Here is a 22,177-nt window from a genome sequence, read left to right on the forward strand (position 1 = left end):
ATCACTTTTAAAATCACAAAGACTAAACTGAGTGTGAGTTTAAATTATGAAAGACCAAAAGAGTATTTTATAATTTTTTAAAAATATATTACATTAAATGTGGGTTGAGAGAATCTAAACATTTAGCAATATTAAATTAAATTGAATGCGGGTTATTTATAGATGCCTAAAATGAGCTCATCATCGTGTAAGGGTGGGAGTAGGACAAGTCAGATGGATCAAAAATGTTTTTTTCTTTTTTTTTTTTTGGTATAAATTTTAAAATATTATTCACATTGAAAATAGAAAAATGATAAGAAATTTCCTTATGCCTACTAGCTTTCTAAACTCATTTTGGAAGGTAGCCAGAGCCATATAGTTTATCATGGTTTTTTTAAATTTTTGTTTTTAGGGAAAAAACTTATTAGGTTAAAAACTTTGTTACTTTTTAATAAGTAACAAAAACATCCAAAGGACGTGGATGATGATGAAATTTTAAGAACATATAATATTTTTAAAAAATATCAATTTATATCCTTAAATTTTGGGTGTTGTATCAATTTATACTCTATCCATTTACACCGTCATTCAAACTTAGTTTGAAAAATATCGTACAAAATATATAAATTATTTTCATTAAATTTCTAAATTGTTAAAAGTGAATCAATTTAAATCTTTTATTAATATTATGTTTGAAAGTCATTTACGCATTCCATTCTTACATGTTTACTTCATCTGTTAGACTAATAAAATGTATTATTATAATTGATGCATAAATAATTTTCAAAGCAAATCTTAATTGAGGGTCTAAATTCATTAACTTGTAAAAGTCTACATATTTAATAGATAAATTACAAGGCTCACTTGACTAGAGGGCAAAAATTGATATTTCCTCCCAAATTTAAAATTAAGGTTAAAATATAGATACTAAAAATTAAACAAAAAAATTATTAAAATAGTAAATTAGTAAAAACATTTATCAAATAGGTAAAATTATAATAAAATGAAAGACAAAAGACAAAATTAACTTTATCTTTCATTTGGATCTTCTTTTTTTTTTTTAGCGCCGCAATTTTTTTTTTCTTTTTTTCTCAAACTATATTTTCTAATAATGAAAAATAAAAAACTTCTCAATTTTTTAAACAATAAACCTGATTATATTTTTAAAATACATAAAATAAAATAATTAGAGAATATAATTTGTTCAAAATATTGCTATTCACTAATAAACAATTCAAACATATAGACCATGATAATTCTTTAGAAAAAGTATATATCTTAACCAATCGAGTCAGACTCAAATTGACTAGTTAATCCAAATATAAGATTAATTCAAGAAAGAGGAAAATGGATGTTAATTATCTACTAAGGCATACTAATGAGGAGTGGCTTATCTTCAAAGCAAAGTTTGGTGATAATTTTAGAAATTTCCCTAAAGTAGTAGCTAAGTGGGGATAATAATGATGCATCATTTTCAACCTTCAATGCGTCTAAATTGCTCAAATTCCAAATACATCATTACATTACCAAACATTATACTCATAATTCCCACTTCTTCCACTTTATTTCATTATCCCCTTCACTTCCACCCACCATTCTCTCATTCCACCACCGCCGGCCACCATGCTCCGTTGTCATCTCCTCCTTCTCCTCCTCTGTTCTTCCATCTCCGTCGCACTCTCCGCCCATTGCACCACCGTCACTGCCACCAAAACCTTCCAAAAATGTATGAATCTCCCGACCCAACAAGCTTCCATTGCTTGGACTTTTCACCCTCACAATGCCACGTTGGACCTTGTCTTCTTCGGCAATTTCATTTCTCCCTCTGGTTGGGTCGGCTGGGGAATCAACCCCTCGTCGCCAGGGATGACCGGAGCTCGAGTTCTAATCGCCTTCTCCGATCCAAACTCCGGCCAAATTGTTGTACTCCCTTACATTCTTGACCCAACTGTAAAGTTACAGAGAACCCCTCTTCTCTCTCGCCCTCTCGACATCCGTCTACTTTCTTCCTCCGCCGCCTTGTACGGAGGCAAAATGGCCACCGTACACAACGGCGCCGCCCTCCATATCTACGCCACACTAAAACTCATCCCAAACAAAACCAAAATCCATCTCATCTGGAACCGCGGATTGTACGTCCAAGGCTATTCCCCAACCATCCATCCAACCACGGCCGACGACCTCTCTTCAATCGCAACTCTCGACGTCGCCTCCGGCACCGCCGCAAGCCAGAGCGACGAAATCCAAACACTCAAAGTCATCCACGGCATCCTCAATGCCGTATCCTGGGGACTCCTACTCCCAATCGGCGCCGTAACAGCCCGATACCTCCGACACGTACAAACCCTGGGTCCGGCGTGGTTCTACGCCCACGCCGGAGTCCAACTCGCTGGATTCGCTCTAGGAACAATCGGATTCGTGATAGGAATCCGATTAGGGGAGCTTTCACCAGGAGTTGAATATTCGCTACACAGAAAATTAGGGATTGCGGTATTTGCCCTAGGTGGATTACAGACATTGGCGCTGCTATTCAGGCCGAAAACTACGAACAAATTCAGAAAGTATTGGAAATCTTACCATCATTTCGTTGGATATGCGTGCGTGGTGATCGGAACGGTGAACGTGTTCCAAGGATTTGAAGCGATGGCGGCGAGTGGATCGTACGCGAAATTAGCGTATTGCTTAGGGCTTTCGACGCTGGTAGGGATTTGTGTGGCGTTGGAGGTGAATTCATGGGTGGTTTTTTGCAGAAAATCGCAAGAGGAGAAGATGAGAAGAGAAGGATTGATTGGAGCTTCTGAGAAGGAAAGTGGAAGCTATAACTAAATGAAGAACCTGAAGAAGATGATACAGAGACTATGACTCTTTTGCTTTGACTTTTTTTTTTTCCTTCAAAATATTTATAGTGGATTTTTTTTTTTTTGTTTACATTTATAATATATATATATATATATATATATATATATATAGGATAAAAAGGGGAGGGTAAATTGAATAATTAGGTATTCATGAAATTTAGTTTCTTTATTTTCGGTAAGTCCTTGAAAGTTTTTAAAAAAATTTAAGTTTAAATACTATTTTGGTCTCTATATTTTTAGTATTCATTTATTTTGATTTTTGTACTTTTAAAATACTCATTTTAGTTTTTATATTTTCACTTTTAGTTTATTTAGATTTCTGTATTTTCAAAATATTCGTTTTGGTCTTTATACTTTAAAAAAGTGACAATTTTAGTTCCGTCATTTCCATTTTTACTTCATTTTTAAGGAATCAAAATATTTATTTTTTAAAAGTTTAAGAACCAAAATGAATAAAAGTTAAAATTACAGAGATAAAAGTGAACATTTTGAAAATACATGACCAAAGTGAACCAAAGTTGAAAACATAGTGACCAAAATGAACATTTTAAAAATATAAAAATTAGAATTAACAAAAATAAAAAATATAAAGGCGAAAGTAGTATTTAAACCAAAATTCTAATTTTATGTTTAATAATTTTTTTTAACTTTAAATTGTCTATAAATTCTTAAACTTTTAAATTTTCTTGTCTTTTAATTCGATGACATGTTTGACATTTTTCTGAGGTTAATTTTGTGTAAACATTTTTTAAAATGTCGATTAGGTTAATGCTCGGCACAAAAGTGAAAGTTTCAAAAGTTTGATTTATATTGTTTTTAAAAATTCAATTTTGCTCGTTGTATTTTAATATTTTGCAATTTAACACCTGTGGTTTAAAAAGTTTTAATTAAATTTATAGCGTTTTAACATGTTTAATTTAAGTGTCATTTCATAATCATTTTCTTTTTTGTTTTAGAGATTGAAATAGTATCTATAGACTTAATTTTCAAATACAAAAAAACAAAAAATCAAATAGTTACAAAATAAGATCTCAGAGTTTCATGTTCGTTGAAGTTTTTTTAAAAAAAATGGGAAAAAAAAATTTAACCACCACGAAACATTAAATTAAACCATGTTAAAAACTATAAATATAATGACTCGGCTCCCTAGGATTTATACTAGGTCATTACCATATGTAGACATACACTTCAAAACGACATTTTTTATGATTTTGCAAAAAACCAAGTAAATGTTATAAAATAATTAACTTTTATAAAAAGTAAATAAATGAAATTTATTTAACAGAGTACCCTTAAAAAAAAATTAAACATCACTAGGAAATATCATTCATAACAACTAAAAATGTAAAAGAATTGAAAATTTTATATATTCAACAACTGACTAAGTTTAAAATCATGAAGACATAGAAAAAACATGAGCGGAAGCATTCTGACTAGTCTCAGTGACACGATCACAAATTCTGCCTATCATTCGTAAGTGCGTTCTTACCTTTCCCTAAAAAAGAAACATGAGAAAAAATTAGTATAAAATACTCAGTAAGCAAACCCCACTATCGAGGTCAGGCTAAATATTTGTGTCCAATAAATGCAAAATTCTAGTGGGGACGTGCATAAACCTCTACTTTTTTCTTCGATGGCCATCTAGTGAATAATTTAACCCGGCCCACCGTAGGTGAGATGTACCCATAAACCTCTGGTGAAATCTCAAAGAAGATCACTAACCTCTAGTGATTCCCGAATAAGACACTAACCTCTAGTGATTCCCGAATGAGACAAACCTCTAGGGATTCCCGAAGGAAATACAAACATCTGGTGAAGTCTTGAAGGAGATCACTAACCTCTAATGAATCTTAAAGGAGACACTAATCTATAGTTGGTATATGACTACGGGTAGGAGGCAAACATAACTATCATAAATAACATGCATCATAAAACAGAAGTCCCACAATCATGCGAATATAACAACATGCTCAAACATCCTCTTACCAAATCATATAAAAATTTTAATTCATGCTCATGCTCATAACATACTTCAAATATACTTAAGATAAGCTCAAATATCCTCTCAAATCAGGCATCACAATTCATACAGTCTTAGAACCATCAAAATTATCCTTAAATTTTATTGCTTGGCACAAGAGGGTTCCAGTACTCAAATTAATTACCTTCGAATTTAGGCCCAAAAACAAGCTCAAATAAGTTTATCTTCTCTTTGCGAAACACAATCTTAAATCAAGATCTAGAATAATTAAGTCAGAAAAATTAAACTAAACCTTTAGGGTCTAATTCTTTTATCTCAATTTATCCAAATGTCTCCAATTTAATTTAAGGAAATTGTGACTTGGACCAAAATTAGTTTCAAAACCCAATTCAGTTGTACATAAATCAAACCAAAATTTACATTATAAATTTAAATTCCAAAATCTTTCCCCGAAATAAATTTTAAGAATAATTCAATTTGACTTTTAAATTATGAGATAATTGATTTTAAATTACATAAAAAAAATTGGGATGCCATGATAAATTTAATTGAAACTTTTTAAAATTAAATGACGATGTCCCTTTGGGCTAAATAATTAATGAGATTTGTTGAGAGAGAAAGAGAGAGAGAACACGAACATACCAATTTCCTTAGAAATTTAGATGAGAAATTAGAAACTTTCTCTCTCTTAAATTATTAATCATTAACTAAATTTAATTTTTAAAATAAATATTTAATATTAATATTTACTAATAGTGAGTGACCAAATTAATATTTTTAGGAAAAAAAAATCGAAGATTGTGTCAATAAAACATTCGAACATTTGGGAGTAATAAAAAGAAACAACATATATCTAGCTTTTTAAAATTTTTATTAAGGTATATTACATTAAAGGTTGACAATAATTTTCTATTTACAAAAATCGAGTTTTTTGTGATCAGCAATAGCAACGAGTAAAATCTCCTTGTGCTTCATTTATAAGACTACTTGAATAGAAAACTTACATCTGCTTTCAACAATTGTCGCTTTGGCCGAGTGGTTAAGGCGTGTGCCTGCTAAGTACATGGGATTTTCCCGCGAGAGTTCGAATCTCTCAGGCGACGATTATTTTTTTTCCTTTTTCCTTTTTTCCTTTTTTCCTTTTTTCTTTTTTTTTTTTCTTTTTTCTTTTTTCTTTTTTCTTTTTTCTTTTTTCTTTTTTTTCTTTTTCTCTTTTTTTCCTTTCTTCTTTTTCCTTCTTCCTTTTTTCTTTTTTGAAAATCAGGCGCCGACTTTTCTAATCCTAAAAATAAACTTATTTCAAATTTATCTTTTCGAAGGCATAAATTACTTGTTTGTTATTAATTTAAGTAGAAAAACAAGACACAACGAAAAATATACAAATATATAAATAAAATAACTAAAATTTTGGAATAAATAAGAAAAATTATAGAAAATTCCTCCAAAAATTTCCAGAAATTCATAGAATTTCAACCAATGTATGTATATCTACAAGATCCACAAATGACCATTTATTTATATGAAATTTTAGCAAGTAGGAAGTGGCATACTTAGATACTATGCATAGGTAGATAAATGACATATGGCCATTGTTGGATCGACACCGCACACAGCGAAGAAAACATGATCCATAAACACTCTAATGGATTAATTTTGGCTGAAAAGAAACATGTTAAAACAGAGTATAATGGATTTCAAAAACATACCTTGGCCGAACCATCGAAATCTCCATTTTTCAGCTGCAAAATCCTCCAAATCCTTGTGTAGACCACCACAAGATCTTCCCTACTATTCTCTTGGTGCTCTAGATTGAGTGTGTGACTCAAAATAAGTTGGAATCAAAGGGAATATGGAGAAACTCACCGAACCAACCAATTGAAGAACACCTTCTTCTCAAGAATTTTTCAAAAAAATTATATCGGTTCAACAACCTATTCTTCAATCCAAACCTATTCAATATATTGCAGACTATCATGCAAAGAGATGTGATGCATAGGATGCAGCTCATGCTTGGAGTAAATCAAGGAAGAGATGATGGGTTCCTTGTAAGCTAGTTGAAGGTGAACTTGAAAAACCCATTTTTCAAGTTTGTGTAATTTTTCAATTTCATAAATCCAAAATGATTTTAAAATCATATTTTATTTCTAAAATCAAAATTAATTTTCTAATAAAATTAATAAACAATTATTTAAACAATTTAAATAATTCTAATTAATTTAATTATATATGATATAATTGATTAAATGTATGAGATACATTATTTTTTAGGAAATTAGATATAAATATGATTTACATCAAGTAGAGGAGAAATTACTATAGTAGATACATGATATCAAACTATAGGGTAAAAATATAATATGATTATATTTATTAATTATTTAATTGGTTAATTATATGATAATTAACCTAAAATCTATCACGGATGTGCGTTAGTGAGGAACAGCATCAGTTATGGTAACTGATAAAAATGAAATTTGTTTCATTTTGAATCGTTCGGAAAACGATTGGAAGGTTTGTGTTGGTGTGAAAAAGTAATCGATCGCTTAAATTCGAGAGCCTATACGATAGCCGCTCAGTGCCTAAACGATCGCATACCTCACGCCTAAACGATTGCCTACCTAGCGCCTAAACGATTGCACACTAAGTTCTAAACGATCGGTTAGCTTTCTTAAACGATCGTATAGTGTGTCGTGTTTGCTAAATGATTGCCTACTTTTTTTCTAAATAATTGTTCAGTAAAATCTACACGATCGTGTAGTTTCTTCTAAACAATTGTTTTCTAAATGATCGTCTACTTTTTTTCTAAACAATTGTTCAGTCAAATCTACACGATCGTGTAGTTTCTTCTAAGCGATAAGCATTTTGCTACGCGATAGCTTCATATTCTCTCCCACTTGCTTATCGCCTACACGATCGGTTCTTCCTCCTACAACTCCTTGTAACACTTTACAACTCTCTGTAACAACTACATAGTAGGCCACATCCAATAGTGTTACCAGGATAAGGTACTCAATCTTATAGATCATTTTAACTATTTACTCGAACCTGATCCACCTTTATGTCTCCACATAAAGTTCAAATATTCATCCAATAGTCAAGGGACTTTTAGGTTTATTGGATTTCTATTCAAGCAATAGATTTATTCAATAACACCTTTTATTGAATTTTCAGAATAAGTTTCGTCGTTTACATACCACGAGTTTTAGGACATAAAACCCAATAGCCAACACATGTGGTAATGAAAAAATGACACTTTGCGACACTAAACATCACACTAATGGACATCTATTATTATTATTATTTTATTATTATTATTATATTTATAACACTTCTCCCTAGATGCCAATTATGTAAAAGAAATATGTCTCATTAAAACCTTACTAGGAAAAAACCCATGGAAAAAAAAATCATAGTAAAGGAAAAAGAGTACATATTTCATATAATTTATACTTTTAAAAGAATATATTTGATCCCCTCATGAAAACATCATTTAAGATCTCTGAGTCGCCATATTCAATGTTGTGCACCAATTTTTCAAATGTTGCAGTAGGTAATGCTTTTATAAATAAGTTCATCAAGTTATCTTTCAAACAAATTATCATATGGGATGAGTCAAATATGTCATTATCTTTATATGCAAAATCTGCTTCCACATTTTTCTTTTTTTCCTTTAGTGAGGTTTGATAGAGATTAACTAAGTGTTTTGACCTACAACGGGTATGTGACCAATGACTAATTCTTATATTGTGGAATTTTTCCTTTGTGGTCATTTTGTGTGGTTCTTTTGAAATTTGAATGATTAAAACGACCACTACAAAAACAATAATTATTTCTTTCTCTGTGATGGTCACGATCTCGACCACGATTATTATTAAAATTCACAGTATTCACTTCAGTGAATAGTATCATTTTAATTGGTCGAGATTCATGATTTTTCATCAATAACTCATTATTTTGTTCAGCCACGAGAAGACATGAAATTAGTTCAGAATATTGTTTAAAACCATTCTCTCGATATTGCTACTGCATAAGCATATTCGAGACATGAAATGTAGAAAATGTTTTCTCTAACACATCAACATCAGTAATTTTCTCTCCACATAACAATAATTTAGAACTGATTTTAAATAATGTGGAGTGGTAATCACTTAATCTGAAATCTTGTAGCCTTAAGTGCATCTACTCATAGCGAGCTTTAGGAATAATAACTATTTTTTTATGATCATACATCTCTTTCAAATTTGTCCACAAGATACGGTGATCTTTTATTGTAAGATATCTCATTTTCAATCCCTCGTGGAGATGATGACGAAGGAAAATCATAACTTTTGCTTTATTCTGACTAGATGTCGTATCATTCTTTAATAGTCACTCCAAGATTCATAGCATCCAGGTGGATTTCAGTATCAAGCACCCATGTCAAATAATTATTGTCGTTAATATCAAGGGCGAAGAATTCTAATTTTGTGAGATTTGTCATGACAACACTGTCATAAAATATTATATTTATATTAGAAATTCAATAGATATTAAATATGCAAAATAACATTATTATTAAAATTCACAGTATTCACTTTAGGGATTGGTATCATTTTGATTGGTCGAGATTCATAATTTTTTATCAATAACTTGTTATTTTGTTCGGCCACAAGAAGACATGAAATTAGTTCAGAATATTGTCAAAAACCTTTTCTCTCGATATTGCTGTTGTAGAAGCATATTCGAGACATAAAATGTAGAAAATGTCTTCTCCAATATATCAACATTAGTAATTTTCTCTCCATATAACAACAATTTCGAACTGATTTTAAATAATGTGGAGTTGTAACTACTTACTGATATGAAATCTTGTAACATCAAGTGCATCCACTCATAGCGAGCTTTAGGAATAATAACTATTTTTCTATGATCATACATCTCTTTCAAATTTGTCAACATGATACAGTGATATTTTATTGTAAGATATCTCATTTTCAATCCCTCGAGATGATGACGAAAGTAAATCATAACTTTGGCTTTATTCTGACTATATGTCGTATCATTCTTTAATAGTCACTCCAAGATTCTTAGAATCCAAAAAGATTTCCATCAAGCACCCATGACAAATAATTATTGCCGTTAATATCAAGGGCGATAAATTCTAATTTTGTGATATTTGTTATGACAACACTGTCATAAAATATTATATTTATATTAGAAATTTAATAAATATTAAATATGCAAAATAACATTAATTCAATGAATTTTTTCACTCTATTTTTTGCCATCTCAACTCGTCTCGTAAAATGTATCATCTCAAACTTTAGAATTAAATAAAAATGTCTTGTTTATGTGGTGTAGATGGTTATCATGCTAATCTCACACGTTAGAGGTCCCTTGTTTGAATTCAGGATTAGACAAATTTTTACCATTTATTATTTTTTTTTTACATTTAAAAAAATGAAATATACAATTTTGAATTGTAGACCGAAGTGGGTTTTTTTTTTTCCGTTGAAAAACCGAGTGGTATCCAATTTATTTTGATGCTAATTGTTTAACCTATAAAATAAATTACATAACTTTAGATAAGTGTATCAACATGTTGATGTGAGTATATATGGAAATCATAAATCATGAAATATGATGATATTATGTGACAAAACAATTATATTAAATAGTTTGTCTGGTGGTGTAGAACAGTTAAATTTTAATTAATTAAGGTGGGAAAAAAAAGAAAAGAATGTCAAGAATGGGATTCGAACCCATGCCCTTTCGGACCAGTACCTGAAACTGGCGCCTTAGACCAACTCGGCCATCTTGACATGTTTGGTTTTAAAAGTTTTATTTAATAAAAAGATTAAAAGAACACCCAATAACTATACGAAGTATTTGACCTATGGGAAAGAAATACCATTCCAACAATATTTCCAAAAGAGTTACAAATGGATCTGCGGGTTCACCAATCATTGATAGTTCTAGAGCCGCTAAGCCTACGTTACATGCAATAGTATCTAGAATTACTATTGGAAAAATATATAAAAGATCATTGGGCCATGCGGGTTCTAGAACCATCAATAATTGGTGAACACACAGATCCATTTACAACTCCTTTGAAAATATTGTCGGAATGGTATTTCTTTTACGTATTTCAAATACTTTCGAAGGATTAAAATTGGTGGACTCGTGTAGCTTGTGGGAATAATGAGACGGCACATGTGCCCCATCTGACTCCTATATGGATCCGTGTCTAAATGGGAGTAAAAGATTCAAATATCCATCCTTCACATGTTGTACAACATTTTAATCAATAGAGAGCGATATTGCACATACTTTACAACATTCTAATCAATAGAGAGCTTCTTTACTCGGGCCATTTTTTGAGTGTTTGATTGATTACATTTCTGGAAAAGTAAATGTGGTCTAATTTGTGTATGAAATGCTAAAGAAGCAAACATGTAGGGAAAATTTTAATAAATAGCTATTTCCTTTACTTCTTAACATACTTGAGTTTACACGATTGTTTTATATATTTCTCCATAACTGGTTTCTAAAGACCTGTTATTTGTTCTCATTTACAAATCCAGCCGATGGTTAATCTGATACATTGACCTGCGCCAAAGAGCCGGAAACCCCGTCTTTCTTTTCTGTTTCCTACTTCCAAATAGACGTATTCCGCTGAAGATCTTAAATAGACGACTTGCATAGTTTCTTTGAGTGGAAAAGTTAACGGAGCCGATGCACCCCGTTACCTGTTCGTGTGAGTTATTTTTCTTGCTTGAGTATCTACTTTCCACATCCGGCAGTTTTGTTCTTCCTTCTGCTTTGCTGCTTGACATTGTCTCCGTTTTCTTGGATAATGTCTGCCATTGAATGCTTTTCTTCAAAGAAATCAGCTCTTGTTCCAGATTCTGGATTCGGAAACTTGTTGACTCGTACTCATTTCTTGAGGATTCATGTGTCTGGATCACATGGTCTTTCTGTAGCAAGAAGCTTAAAGTTCTTCTGTTTGGATCAGCTCCATCTGTATAAGGACTGTCTCGTAGATTCAGGCTGTTCGAGTTCGGAAATCTAGAGCTCGAAAGGCTCCCTGAGAATTCGCCATAACGTGCAAACCTAAATGAGCTTGAACACTCTTTGAACACCTGTTGGGTATTCAATTGCTGAACGAAAAGCGCTTGAACTATCAAGCGAAGTGGCATCAACTCATTTTGAACAGCTTCAATGCATGCCTCTTGTGATAGCTTCTGGCAGTTGAGGTACTTGCACACTGCCCATTTTTCCTCCTGGGAAAGTTGTGATTGTGCCTGCAGAACCAAAGATAAAAACCAAGTCTATGACGATCAAAAAAGCTGGTAGAAATTTGGCATTTTCCAAAATAGAACAAATTTGTTTGACCCATTTGTAGTGTAGTATTTGACAAAATCAATGCTTTATCTATTTGATTTGGAATCTTGTTTATTGGTATATGCAGATGAGTAAATGGGTCTAAACCTCATATGGAACGGCATTTCATGAAAAAGGTAAACAGATTATTAAAGAGTTATGTCATGAAGAATATATTGTTTCATCAAGATTTACCTGCAGGAATGTATTTACTGCCCTATAAAGGTGATTGTGATTCTCTCGCCACGCCCCAGGCACTTTTTCAATTAGTTCCACAAATCGCTTCTGTTCGAGTTTTGGATCAGGAGCTATGTAGGTCAGATATTCATCCCACAACTCTGCTACAATTGAGTTGCTTCCAGAATGGTGGTGATTCATCTTCATGTTAGAAGATACAAATGTCTCTAATATCTTCTCCATCGTAGCTAATTCGATGCTGGAAGAAACCGAGCCTGCCCCAGTTTTCGGCAGAAGAAAGTCTTCCACTTGGGCAAACTGTAATACTGATGCTATCTGGTCTTGCAGTTTTTGCAGGTTGTTACTTTTTAGACCAATTTCAAGTGATTTTGAAAGCAATGCAAAGTAAAAGCCTACTGGAACCACTCTACTAGTCCTCTGTCCCATAGGCAGAAGATCAAGAAGACCTTGTAAGATATATGAAACCTTTTCAATTGCTTCATCATCGGCAACCTTCTCATCAGTACTCTCCCAGAACTGGCGCATTTTTTCAGAAAGAATCCATTTGTTCGCGTAGAAAACGATGATTGGGCTGACATATTTTTCTTTCATACCTTGTCTTCTCAGGGATCCCACTACTCTTTTGAAGAATTCAAATGGCAGAGCAATGAGGTCCTTGATCCAAAGATCTTGGCACAAGATTTCTTTCACTGTTTCACAGCTCCAAACCTGACTAGCCAATGCATCCATCGTTACAACTGGTTGGTCTCGTCTTCTCTCGGGGTCAAGGATCTCCATGCAAGCCATGAAGGCAAGCGATTCGATGCAACGGCTTACAATTAAAAGCTCCTCAGACCAAGGAAGCAATTGTTGACATTTTTGGAGTACAATTAGTGTATCATCCCAGCTTTGGAAGACCACTTGATTCAAATAGATATCGAATCGTTCACATAGGTTACTGGAACAGTAATCGTCTGTCATTTCGAGAAACTCTGCAGCACATCGGAGGGCTGCGACATTAAAAGGATCAACGAGAGTAGAGGAGCCATAGATGAATAGTGCAAGTAACTCAAAGGTTTCGGGTCCTCCAGGAAAGTCTGATGGGAGCTCATACTCGGTCAATTCATTCAACCGTTTCTGAAAGTATCCACTCTTTGACAGGAGAGGATGCTGCAGAGTGACAACAAACATGCTTAAAATTTAATATTCTCAGTTGAATATGAAGAGAGATGTTGGATATTTAGAAAGAGGGGGGAAAGAAAAGAATAGAAAGAAGAAAGAAGAAAGAAGAGAATAACATCCACTGATATATTTTCGAAATCATCTTTTACCTTGTGGAGGTGGAAGATCCTATCCCCAACACGAATCCGAACAGAAACAGGCAAACCAGTTTCTTGGCTCCTGAGACATAATCTAGTTAATCAGAAATCAAGGCAAAATCAAAGACGAAGCAATATAATCTCAAAAACAGTGAATCCAACCATGAAATGATCTTGATCTTAAGCAAAACCCCAATATTCGGTGAAGTGAAAGGACTAGAAGCCACTGAGCTGACTTTGGGGCTGATCACTGCCATCAACAGAACTCCTAAAGGACCTTCAAACCAGAATTTATGAAAGTTTCAGAGAGCTAAGTGAGTTGGGGATTCTTTGAACTAAAGCAAATTCCAATAGTGAGTAACGTTATGCCTTCTTATGGCCATAAATGACAGGCACCCATTTCAGGAATCGAAGAAATAATTACAACCAAAGATTCTAGAATCCATTAACCAATGTTAAATTAGGAAAATGGATGAGAGAAAAGAGGGAAAATGTATTAAGTCTGTCCACATACATTCGTGCAGTTTTTATTCCTTCAAAGTCAAAAGTCAAATCCACACGAGTGTAATCTCTATATCCATATTTTAAGGCTTCAAAAACGTTCTCGGTTGCTGAAAAGTTGAATTCTTGAACTTGTAAAAACACCTCGGCCATTAGAATAAGGTTGGGTTCCTCCCTCTTTCCCTTGTCATGTGAACCATATTTTTGGGTTCTCCTCGTCTCTATCCCTTTGTATTCATGCATATATTATAATTTTTTTTCCCATTTGAGTAGGTGAATCAAATCTGACAGGGAACCAATACCTGGAAAAAAGAATCAGGAAAATTAGCAAAGAGATTAAACAATAATGAGAAAGAGTTGAATTATGGAAGAAGTTACATTTCAAACGCCAATACACCCAAGACGGCACGGCTTCTGAAAGCTTGAGAGAATGCTTTGGAAAGAGGGTGGCTCTTGCTTCCTTGCAGCATTTTTCTCAATCCCAAAACTTACTTTTGTTAAGTTCACTGCAGAGTGAGATACTGTACAACTTCTTTAATAATCAACTGCTCCTTTTACGCTACCAGTTATAACTTCGAAGGCAAGATTCTTTCTGTCATCCATTAAGCATTGAATAGAATATTAGGGAAAAGAAAAACTACAAAAATATATAACACAATTTGAGCCTACAACTAAAAACTATTATAATAATCGTACTTCGTGTTCATTCTCTGGTCCTCAACAGAAAATTCCCTGCATTTAACTATTACATTACTAGTTTCTTGAATGATGAAACTGCCATTCCAGTGCAATGTGAAATCAGTTCATTTAATCATCAGCTCGAGATCCCCGTTCTTAGTAATTGAAGGAGGAAATTCATCAAATCAACGTTACAGAAATTAAATGCAGAAGAGGCAGCCACATTTAAGATTCCAGGACTAGCAAATGGGTGGTTCGTTAGTTTTCAAATATCCAAAAAAAGAAAAAAAAAAATGACCTCTTTTCATTGACATTATACACCTTACAAGAAAAAAGTGACATTAGGAAGGGCTTTCAAGACAGAATTGTTAGAATAGAACCTTCAAGACAGAATTGTTAGGAAGGGCTTACATGAAGCACTTATATTATATTGATTGGAAAAATTACATCACCAAGCAGGATTAGAACCTTCTTTAACAGAAGGTGACCTAGAGCCAAAGCTCCCATCTCTTGCAAACCTAGACAAACTCCTCCCGCTTTTAGGTGTCGCTGCACTCGGGCTTCCACCTCTGTAACTGGCTCGAAGGGTTTCGTCAAATGAAGATGACGACTTGGCTATTGCATTCCTAACGAACTTCTGGGCGGCTGGAGAAAGGGTCCTCCTTACACTTGGGCTAGCACTTCCCCCTCTAACAGGTGATGGCAACGGAGGCTTCTGAAACATCTTCGATTTCTCCCTTAGCTTTCTTGCGGCCTCCCTTGAAAGTGAATGAGCCTTCTCATCTCTAGCAGCTGGACATGGAATATTATAACGAGGTCCATCAACAGAACCACCAATGTCAATAGGCGTCTCCTCAGGATCTAGTCTCAAGGGCGTTCCTTCAATTTCACCCCATGTAATAAAGGGAGATTCATCAACACCAGGTGCAGGCGACGGCGTTCGGACAAAACTGTAGCCATTCTCAGCCTTTTTCCCTGATTCTACATAAAATGGATTGGGGGTCTTCCTCAAATCCTCCAAATCATACTTCTTCAATCTATCCCCATCTCTATCCAGCACAGGATGTGGCGTAGCTCCAGCCACTGGGGTATAAAGTACTTCAACTGTACCATCTTCTTTTGGCCTTGAATCCATCACTTTACCATGGAACCGAGTGCTTGATCGATTAATTTCTTTGGTTAGACACTTCAATCTAACAGCCCTTTCTTCCTCTGTCAATGGAGCCTCACCTCTATCGGATGGATGATACATCAATAAATTTTTTGCAGTATATTTCCATCCTTCCAAGGTACTCGGCGGCTGATCGGAAGTTCCATAACCATCAGTTATTCTATCTCTCTTCACATCCTCAATTGACTTCACATATTCCTTTTCACCCTCCGTCAAATAAGCGTATCTCTCCTTCCTCTTCCTATTATCTTTCTCCAGAATTTTTGAAAAACTAAAATTATCCTCGCTCGTATATTGCCTAAAAAACTCATCAAGCGACAACGATTCATCCACCACCTTATCATCACAACCACCCTCCTCTGTTTCACCGGCAATTCCACTTCCACCAAAGCCGGGCGTTTTCGGGGTTTTGCCCTCAAATTCATCAAAAGGAGTAAAACTTCTCATAAAAGTGGAACCAGGTGTTTGAGACTTACCATCAGGGTTCAAACGTTTAACCTTCTGACCACGACGCTCCATGATCTTCAACTGCGCATCTCGGATTAAAATCGGGTCTGCACTTTTAATCGCTTCAAGCCAATCGAGACGATCTCTGAGCTTTGAAATGTCGGGAAAGTAATCACGCTCGATAATCTTCTCAATCGCTTCCACATAAGAATCCTCATCAAGAACCTTGGGATGTTTCCTAGAGCTCTGAGGCGTAATAATCGAAGACGAACTCTGTGGATTTTGGATCACGTTCTCGGAAACCGTCGACGGCGATGGTGATGAGATGTGCCGGGGAGAATGACCCGGAGAAAGAAGCATGATTGAAAAGCTAGGTTAACGAACTCCGATCAAAAACTAGAATCAATCGAAAGAAAATTTCGACAATCCGACTCTGAAGAAGATTGAGAAAAACTATGCCGTCTCTAGGGCTTGGAATAATTTACGAAGCCTGTCACGGACTCGTCGGCCAATGGTTTTCAACTCGTGTGAGTTCCACCGACGCACGTGCCCTAAGAATTTTATTGCTGAAAGGCCCTGATGTTTTGATAATTTTCAGTAATTCCCTATATTGTTCGTAATCTTTTATCGTGGGCGTGGGTGTAAAAAGAAGATAACTAGATAAGATAGATGAAAAGAACATGAAAAATGGTCACAAATAACACTTTATCTTACAAGCACTTTTTTTTTTCCTTAAAAAAAAAAACTCGTTCAAATAGTTTTACTCGAACAATCACGGAATTTTCAAAATTTTGTTAAAAAAATTAACTTTTTTTTTTTTTTAATTATTTTTGGCTTTTAAGATACATTTTCCAAAATATTATTTAATATTCGTAAATCTTATATCAAATCCTATATATTTTCAAATATCTCCAAATTCGATTATCTTTATTGAATATTATATCAAAATCTTATATACTTTTTAAAATCTTTAGCCCAATTTCTAGTTTTCAAATCAATTTACCAATAATTCAAATAAATTTTTTAGATGGATCTAAGATGATTGACTTTGATTTTTAAATTTTTGGAAAGATTAAATTTTTCAAAGAAAAATGTAGAATATGGAAAATATATAAAATCTCGATATGAAACTTGGACAGATTAACACTAAACGATGAATTATCAAGTAGATTAATACCAAAATTTTATATATTTTCCATATCTTACTTTTTTTTCTTGCAAAATTTAGTCTTTCTCCAAATTTAAAAATCAAAATGCAATCATTATTTAAAAAGTCTAATAGGTAAATTCGTTTAGAAATTTAGAAATTCAAAATAGAAATGGGCCTAAATCGGTAAAGATGACCGAATTTGGAATTTAGCAAAATATATAAGATTTGGAAAAAAAAAATATTAGAATCTCGGTCGTTAATCTCTCCGACATACGAAAAATGCCCAAAAGAGCCAAAACAATAGATAAATTAGAAAATTTGAATTTTTTAACTAGATATTGATGGTCAATCTTGCCCGAGATCGACGGAGAAAACTAATTTAACAACTTTTTAATAAGCTTACTAGTTTTGAAAGATGGAAAGTTGAGGGAGTTATTTCTGACAATTTCCCAAATAGCTTATATCCAAATCCAAATCATTTAGGTTTATAAATTTGTTTGAGATTGTGGAATTGGATTTAAATAAATATATATATATAAAATTATGAGTAACAATTTTTTCTATAACTAAGTTGTTCACTCCTTCCAACTTTCATGGATTCAACATCACCCTCCATGAACAGATTCTGGATTCTGGTATCATACTCATTTTTAGTGAAATTGTATGTTTTTTAACATTATACTTATTTTCTCACAATTTGTTTACTATAATGTTCACATTCTTTAGATAAATATCTAAATATTTAATCAAATTTAAGAATCTTATTAAATTTTTAAATACTACACGCTTTTTTAGTTTTTAAAACTTGCATTAGAATTTGAAAATGTTCTTAACAAGTAGATAACAAACAAAAGATAAAAGTTCATAAATGAAAGCAATATTCATAAATTTAATTTCTAAAAACAACTAATCAAATGATTATCAAATTAATCGATACATACAATTCCATGACTTGGACCCCAACTATTAAGACTACCTAAAGTACTTTTTGTACCTAGTGTCAAGGCTCCACTTATGCTAATCCTACGGATCCTTTTGTTTGTCCCAAGGCCTAAGTTTGAAGAAATCAACATTTTTTTTATTAAGCTCACCCAAACAAACACATGTGACTTTTAATAAGTATTACGAATCACATGCCTTTGTCAAAGAAGCCATTCCTTAGAACTTAGAGTATGTTCGGGTCAAGGAGTTGGGAGATAGGAAGTTGGAAAGCGTGAATTGTGAACTCCACTCTTGTTTATCCAAGAAATTTGTGGATCCCATTAGTAGAAACCATCAATTTTATATTTTATTAACTCATGTTTCACAACTATCCAAACTTCATAATGGAGTTCATAACTCACTCCTCCTCTTTAAAAACTAGCGAAGATACTTTCGAAATATCCCAAAGCCTTACTATTGAGCCACTCTTGGATCAAAACTTATTGCTAATTAAAATTAAAATATATATGTATCTAAGTATATTTGTTTGTTTTATTCAATAATTCTTCTCTAACGCATGTTGATACTAACCAGCCTAAAATGGTTCTAGTCTTCATTGACATGCTTGATTTAGAAAGGTATAGTCCGGACACTAATAAAACATCTTAAGTGGTGAGAATACATATGTCAATTAGCTTGACAAGGATATTTTTATGTACATGTAATTAGAACTAAAAACTAATATCCCATTTGATAGTCAATTGATTTTTTTGGATAAAAAACAAAGAACAAAAGAAAAGACAAAAACTAAGAAATTGAAAAAGACATAGAGTTGGAGGGTATTCATAGAAGGTCAGGTGGGGATCTCAACGATCCAAAATGTTGATGAGGAGTCGATCCAAATATGGTTTGTAAATGGGTGAGCAACACTATTTAGTTGGTGATGAATTAAATGAATCTCCATTATGCCCAAGTGAGGTATGAGATGCTTAAGATCGATAACAATAGGTTGAAGTTCATTGTGATAGGCATCTTTTCCCAAAATCAAGTCGTAAACAATCTTGGAGTCACCTTGATATACAACGAATACTAAAAAAGAAGAAGAGAGGGAAACAGAGATTTGGAAGCGTAAGTCTTATTCAGTATTTTGTGAAGTATTTATATAGCACTGGGAACTCCTAAACATAGCAGTACAAAGAATAGCAGAGTAAAGGAGTTGTAAAGTTTGTTACCAAACTACTCTGAGATGAAGAGTGCTAAAAAATAAGGAGCAACACAAAATACAATAGTTTTATATTACTCTTGTTTTGTAACAGAGTCAATTAGAAAACCATTTTTGAAGGGAAATTCTTTTTCATTAAAAACAACATATGTCTGGACACATACACCCTTCCACTTGAGCTTAGACACTTGTAACCTTTGTGATCTTCACTATAGCCTAAGAACACACATTTTGTGCTATGAAATTGAAATTTGTGGGTTTGATAGGATCTGAGACAAGGGAAATATGCACTTTCAAATACTTAATTTGGTATCTATCAAAAGCTTTCTCCCATGGTGATTTAAACCCTAAAACTGTTGTTGGTAATCTATTTATGAGAAAAAATGTGAGGTAAAAGCTTTCTACCAGAACCTTAGTGGCATAGAAGCCAACTAGACCGTTTCGTTGACTTATGTGAGGTAAAGATGCCTAAATTCTATTCCATTCTCTTTAAGAAAGTTTGAAAAACTCCTAAACTCACCTCCCTAACTAGTTTGTAATGTTTTTATCTTTTTCTCAAACTTGTTCTCAACAAATTTTTTATATTCAACAAAAGATTGGAAGGCTTGATTTTTGTGTTTGAGAGGATAGATATAGGTCAACCTAGTGTTTGTCCATAAAACTAATGTAGTATCGATGATCCAAGTTAGATGCTATTGGTGAAAGACCCCATAGGTCACAAGCAATAAGCTCATGTGGTTATTTAGCACTAAAATTTGACGCTTTAAAAGGGAGAGCATGAGATTTTCCATATTGACAAGCATTACAAAACACACCAGTTTCATTGTTAAGAGCAGTTACATTTGCAAAATTTAAAACATTTGAAAGAACTTTGTTAGATGGATGGACTAGTCATTGGTGCCACACATCCCTAGACACGTTAGACTAGCTCAAAAAGGGAATACTTGTAGACTAACCTACCAAACTTGACTAAAAAAAACTAAAATTCGACTCTAACTGCTCTTTTTTAGATGGCAAACTAAGATAACATTGAACTTGGGAAGAATTGGTCTTGGCAAGCAGAAGATCTAGTTGATAAAGTCCATTTTTAAGTGTCCCTTGCAACAACACCTTCCTTGTTTCCTTGTTCTTAACCAAGCAATAAGAAGAGTGAAATTCAACAAAACAACAATTTTTAGCTGTAAGTTTGACAATGCTAATAAGATTTATTTTAATCTGTGGTGCATACAATATATGGTTAAGAGTAAGGGTTGGCTGATTAGTTTGTTTTGAGGTGACATGATTATGACCCATGTGTGAAATGGAAGTTTGGTTACCATTAGCTACAGTTAATTTTCTCTTACCATTGTAGTCAACTTTGATGTTCAAAGTCAGCAGTAATATGAGTTGAAGCTCCACTGTCAACAAGCCAAGATGGGTTAGCTACTATTTCTAGAGTGGCGACATATGTCAGTTTGTCATTCTCTTGAGAATTTGAGGCTCTGGCATGTTGCCCAACATAATCTCTTTTGAACCTCTTGAAACATACAACTGCAGTATGACCATATTTGCCGCACAACTAACATGTTAGCTTTTGGGGCAATGTTTCTGCAATTTTCATTTCTTCCATGCCCTCTTCCTCGTTCATTTCCATAATTTGATCTTCCAGAAAAGCCTCTATTTTGTTGTTTGCTCCCGATTATGTCTTGTCTATTGGAGACATAATTTGCACTCGAGGTGTCCACATTTTCACTGGTATTTATCACATTCAATCTCACAAGATTATGTTCAAAGGTTAGTATCGTGGAATGTAAAGAAGACCATGTAATTGATTGTCTACCTTCAATTTCACAAACTACTGGAATGAATCCAGCTTCCAACCCAACCATAATACAGGTCATAAGATAATTGAAAGAAACATCTTCACCTGCTAACTTGAGATTTTTAGAACTTTGTTTCATGAATGCAAGGTAGTCAACCATCCTCATGACCCTTTTCTTTGTGGTTTGCAAGACATTTCTTAGTTAAATGATTCTTGCCCTGCTTACTACAACATATTAGTCTTCCAATGTTGCCCACACTTCCGAATTCAAAGGGAAAATATCTGGTGAAATATATCTATTAATCTCAACGTGTGATTTTAACCGACATAAACTTGGGTAATACCAAAATGCAAAGACATTTAAAGACCATATTGGAGTCGACGTAAGATTTGAAAAAAACAGCTTACTTCTCCAACATGTGTAAAGACCAATTGCTAACACTCTCTTGAGCTCTATGTTATGAGGGAGGACATAAAATGAATACCTTTAGTTTTAGGTTTTTGAAAATTTTGCTTTGTCTTCTCACAATTTCTTAATCATGATTTTCATCTTTCTTATATAAATGTTTCGATTCTTAGCCAAACTCCAAATTTTTAAAACAAAAAGCAA

General features: G+C 33.4%; 3 protein-coding genes and 2 non-coding genes across 7 annotated transcripts; 2 read left to right on the forward strand and 3 right to left on the reverse strand.

The window, feature by feature from the left end:
- The first annotated feature begins 233 nt into the window (after window positions 1-233).
- LOC120077973 (Auxin-responsive family protein) lies at window positions 234-2,853 on the forward strand. Its single transcript, XM_039032116.2, has one exon. It carries the CDS (start codon window positions 1,603-1,605, stop codon window positions 2,803-2,805), a length of 1,203 nt encoding a protein of 400 aa, XP_038888044.1. The 5' UTR covers window positions 234-1,602; the 3' UTR covers window positions 2,806-2,853.
- Window positions 2,854-5,839: 2,986 nt separating this feature from the next.
- On the forward strand, window positions 5,840-5,921 carry TRNAS-GCU (transfer RNA serine (anticodon GCU)). The gene has a single exon. It is a non-coding gene; the product is annotated as a tRNA-Ser (tRNA).
- A 4,617-nt stretch (window positions 5,922-10,538) lies between these two features.
- Window positions 10,539-10,619, reverse strand: TRNAL-CAG (transfer RNA leucine (anticodon CAG)). The gene has a single exon. It is a non-coding gene; the product is annotated as a tRNA-Leu (tRNA).
- Window positions 10,620-11,262: 643 nt separating this feature from the next.
- LOC120077799 (Phototropic-responsive NPH3 family protein) lies at window positions 11,263-15,012 on the reverse strand. 3 transcript variants are annotated; one of them, XM_039031839.2, is made up of 7 exons: window positions 14,874-15,012; window positions 14,556-14,769; window positions 14,191-14,479; window positions 13,839-13,953; window positions 13,689-13,758; window positions 12,376-13,527; window positions 11,263-12,101 (listed from the first exon to the last, which is right to left on the reverse strand). In XM_039031839.2, exons 4-7 carry the CDS (start codon window positions 13,931-13,933, stop codon window positions 11,370-11,372), a joined length of 2,049 nt encoding a protein of 682 aa, XP_038887767.1. In that variant the 5' UTR covers window positions 13,934-13,953; window positions 14,191-14,479; window positions 14,556-14,769; window positions 14,874-15,012; the 3' UTR covers window positions 11,263-11,369. The 3 variants fall into 3 exon arrangements, with proteins under 3 accessions (XP_038887767.1, XP_090169996.1, XP_090169995.1); XM_090313870.1 differs by having other exon boundaries at window positions 13,839-14,479; XM_090313869.1 differs by having other exon boundaries at window positions 14,556-14,970.
- A 126-nt stretch (window positions 15,013-15,138) lies between these two features.
- Window positions 15,139-17,030, reverse strand: LOC120077800 (DGCR14-like protein). The gene has a single exon (XM_039031840.2). It carries the CDS (start codon window positions 16,831-16,833, stop codon window positions 15,304-15,306), a length of 1,530 nt encoding a protein of 509 aa, XP_038887768.1. The 5' UTR covers window positions 16,834-17,030; the 3' UTR covers window positions 15,139-15,303.
- Window positions 17,031-22,177: the final 5,147 nt, after the last annotated feature.

The sequence above is a fragment of the Benincasa hispida genome, chromosome 5, assembly GCF_027475165.1.
Source record: "Benincasa hispida cultivar pf3 chromosome 5, pf3_genome.v1.1, whole genome shotgun sequence".
In the NCBI taxonomy this organism is placed as follows: Eukaryota; Viridiplantae; Streptophyta; class Magnoliopsida; order Cucurbitales; family Cucurbitaceae; genus Benincasa; species Benincasa hispida.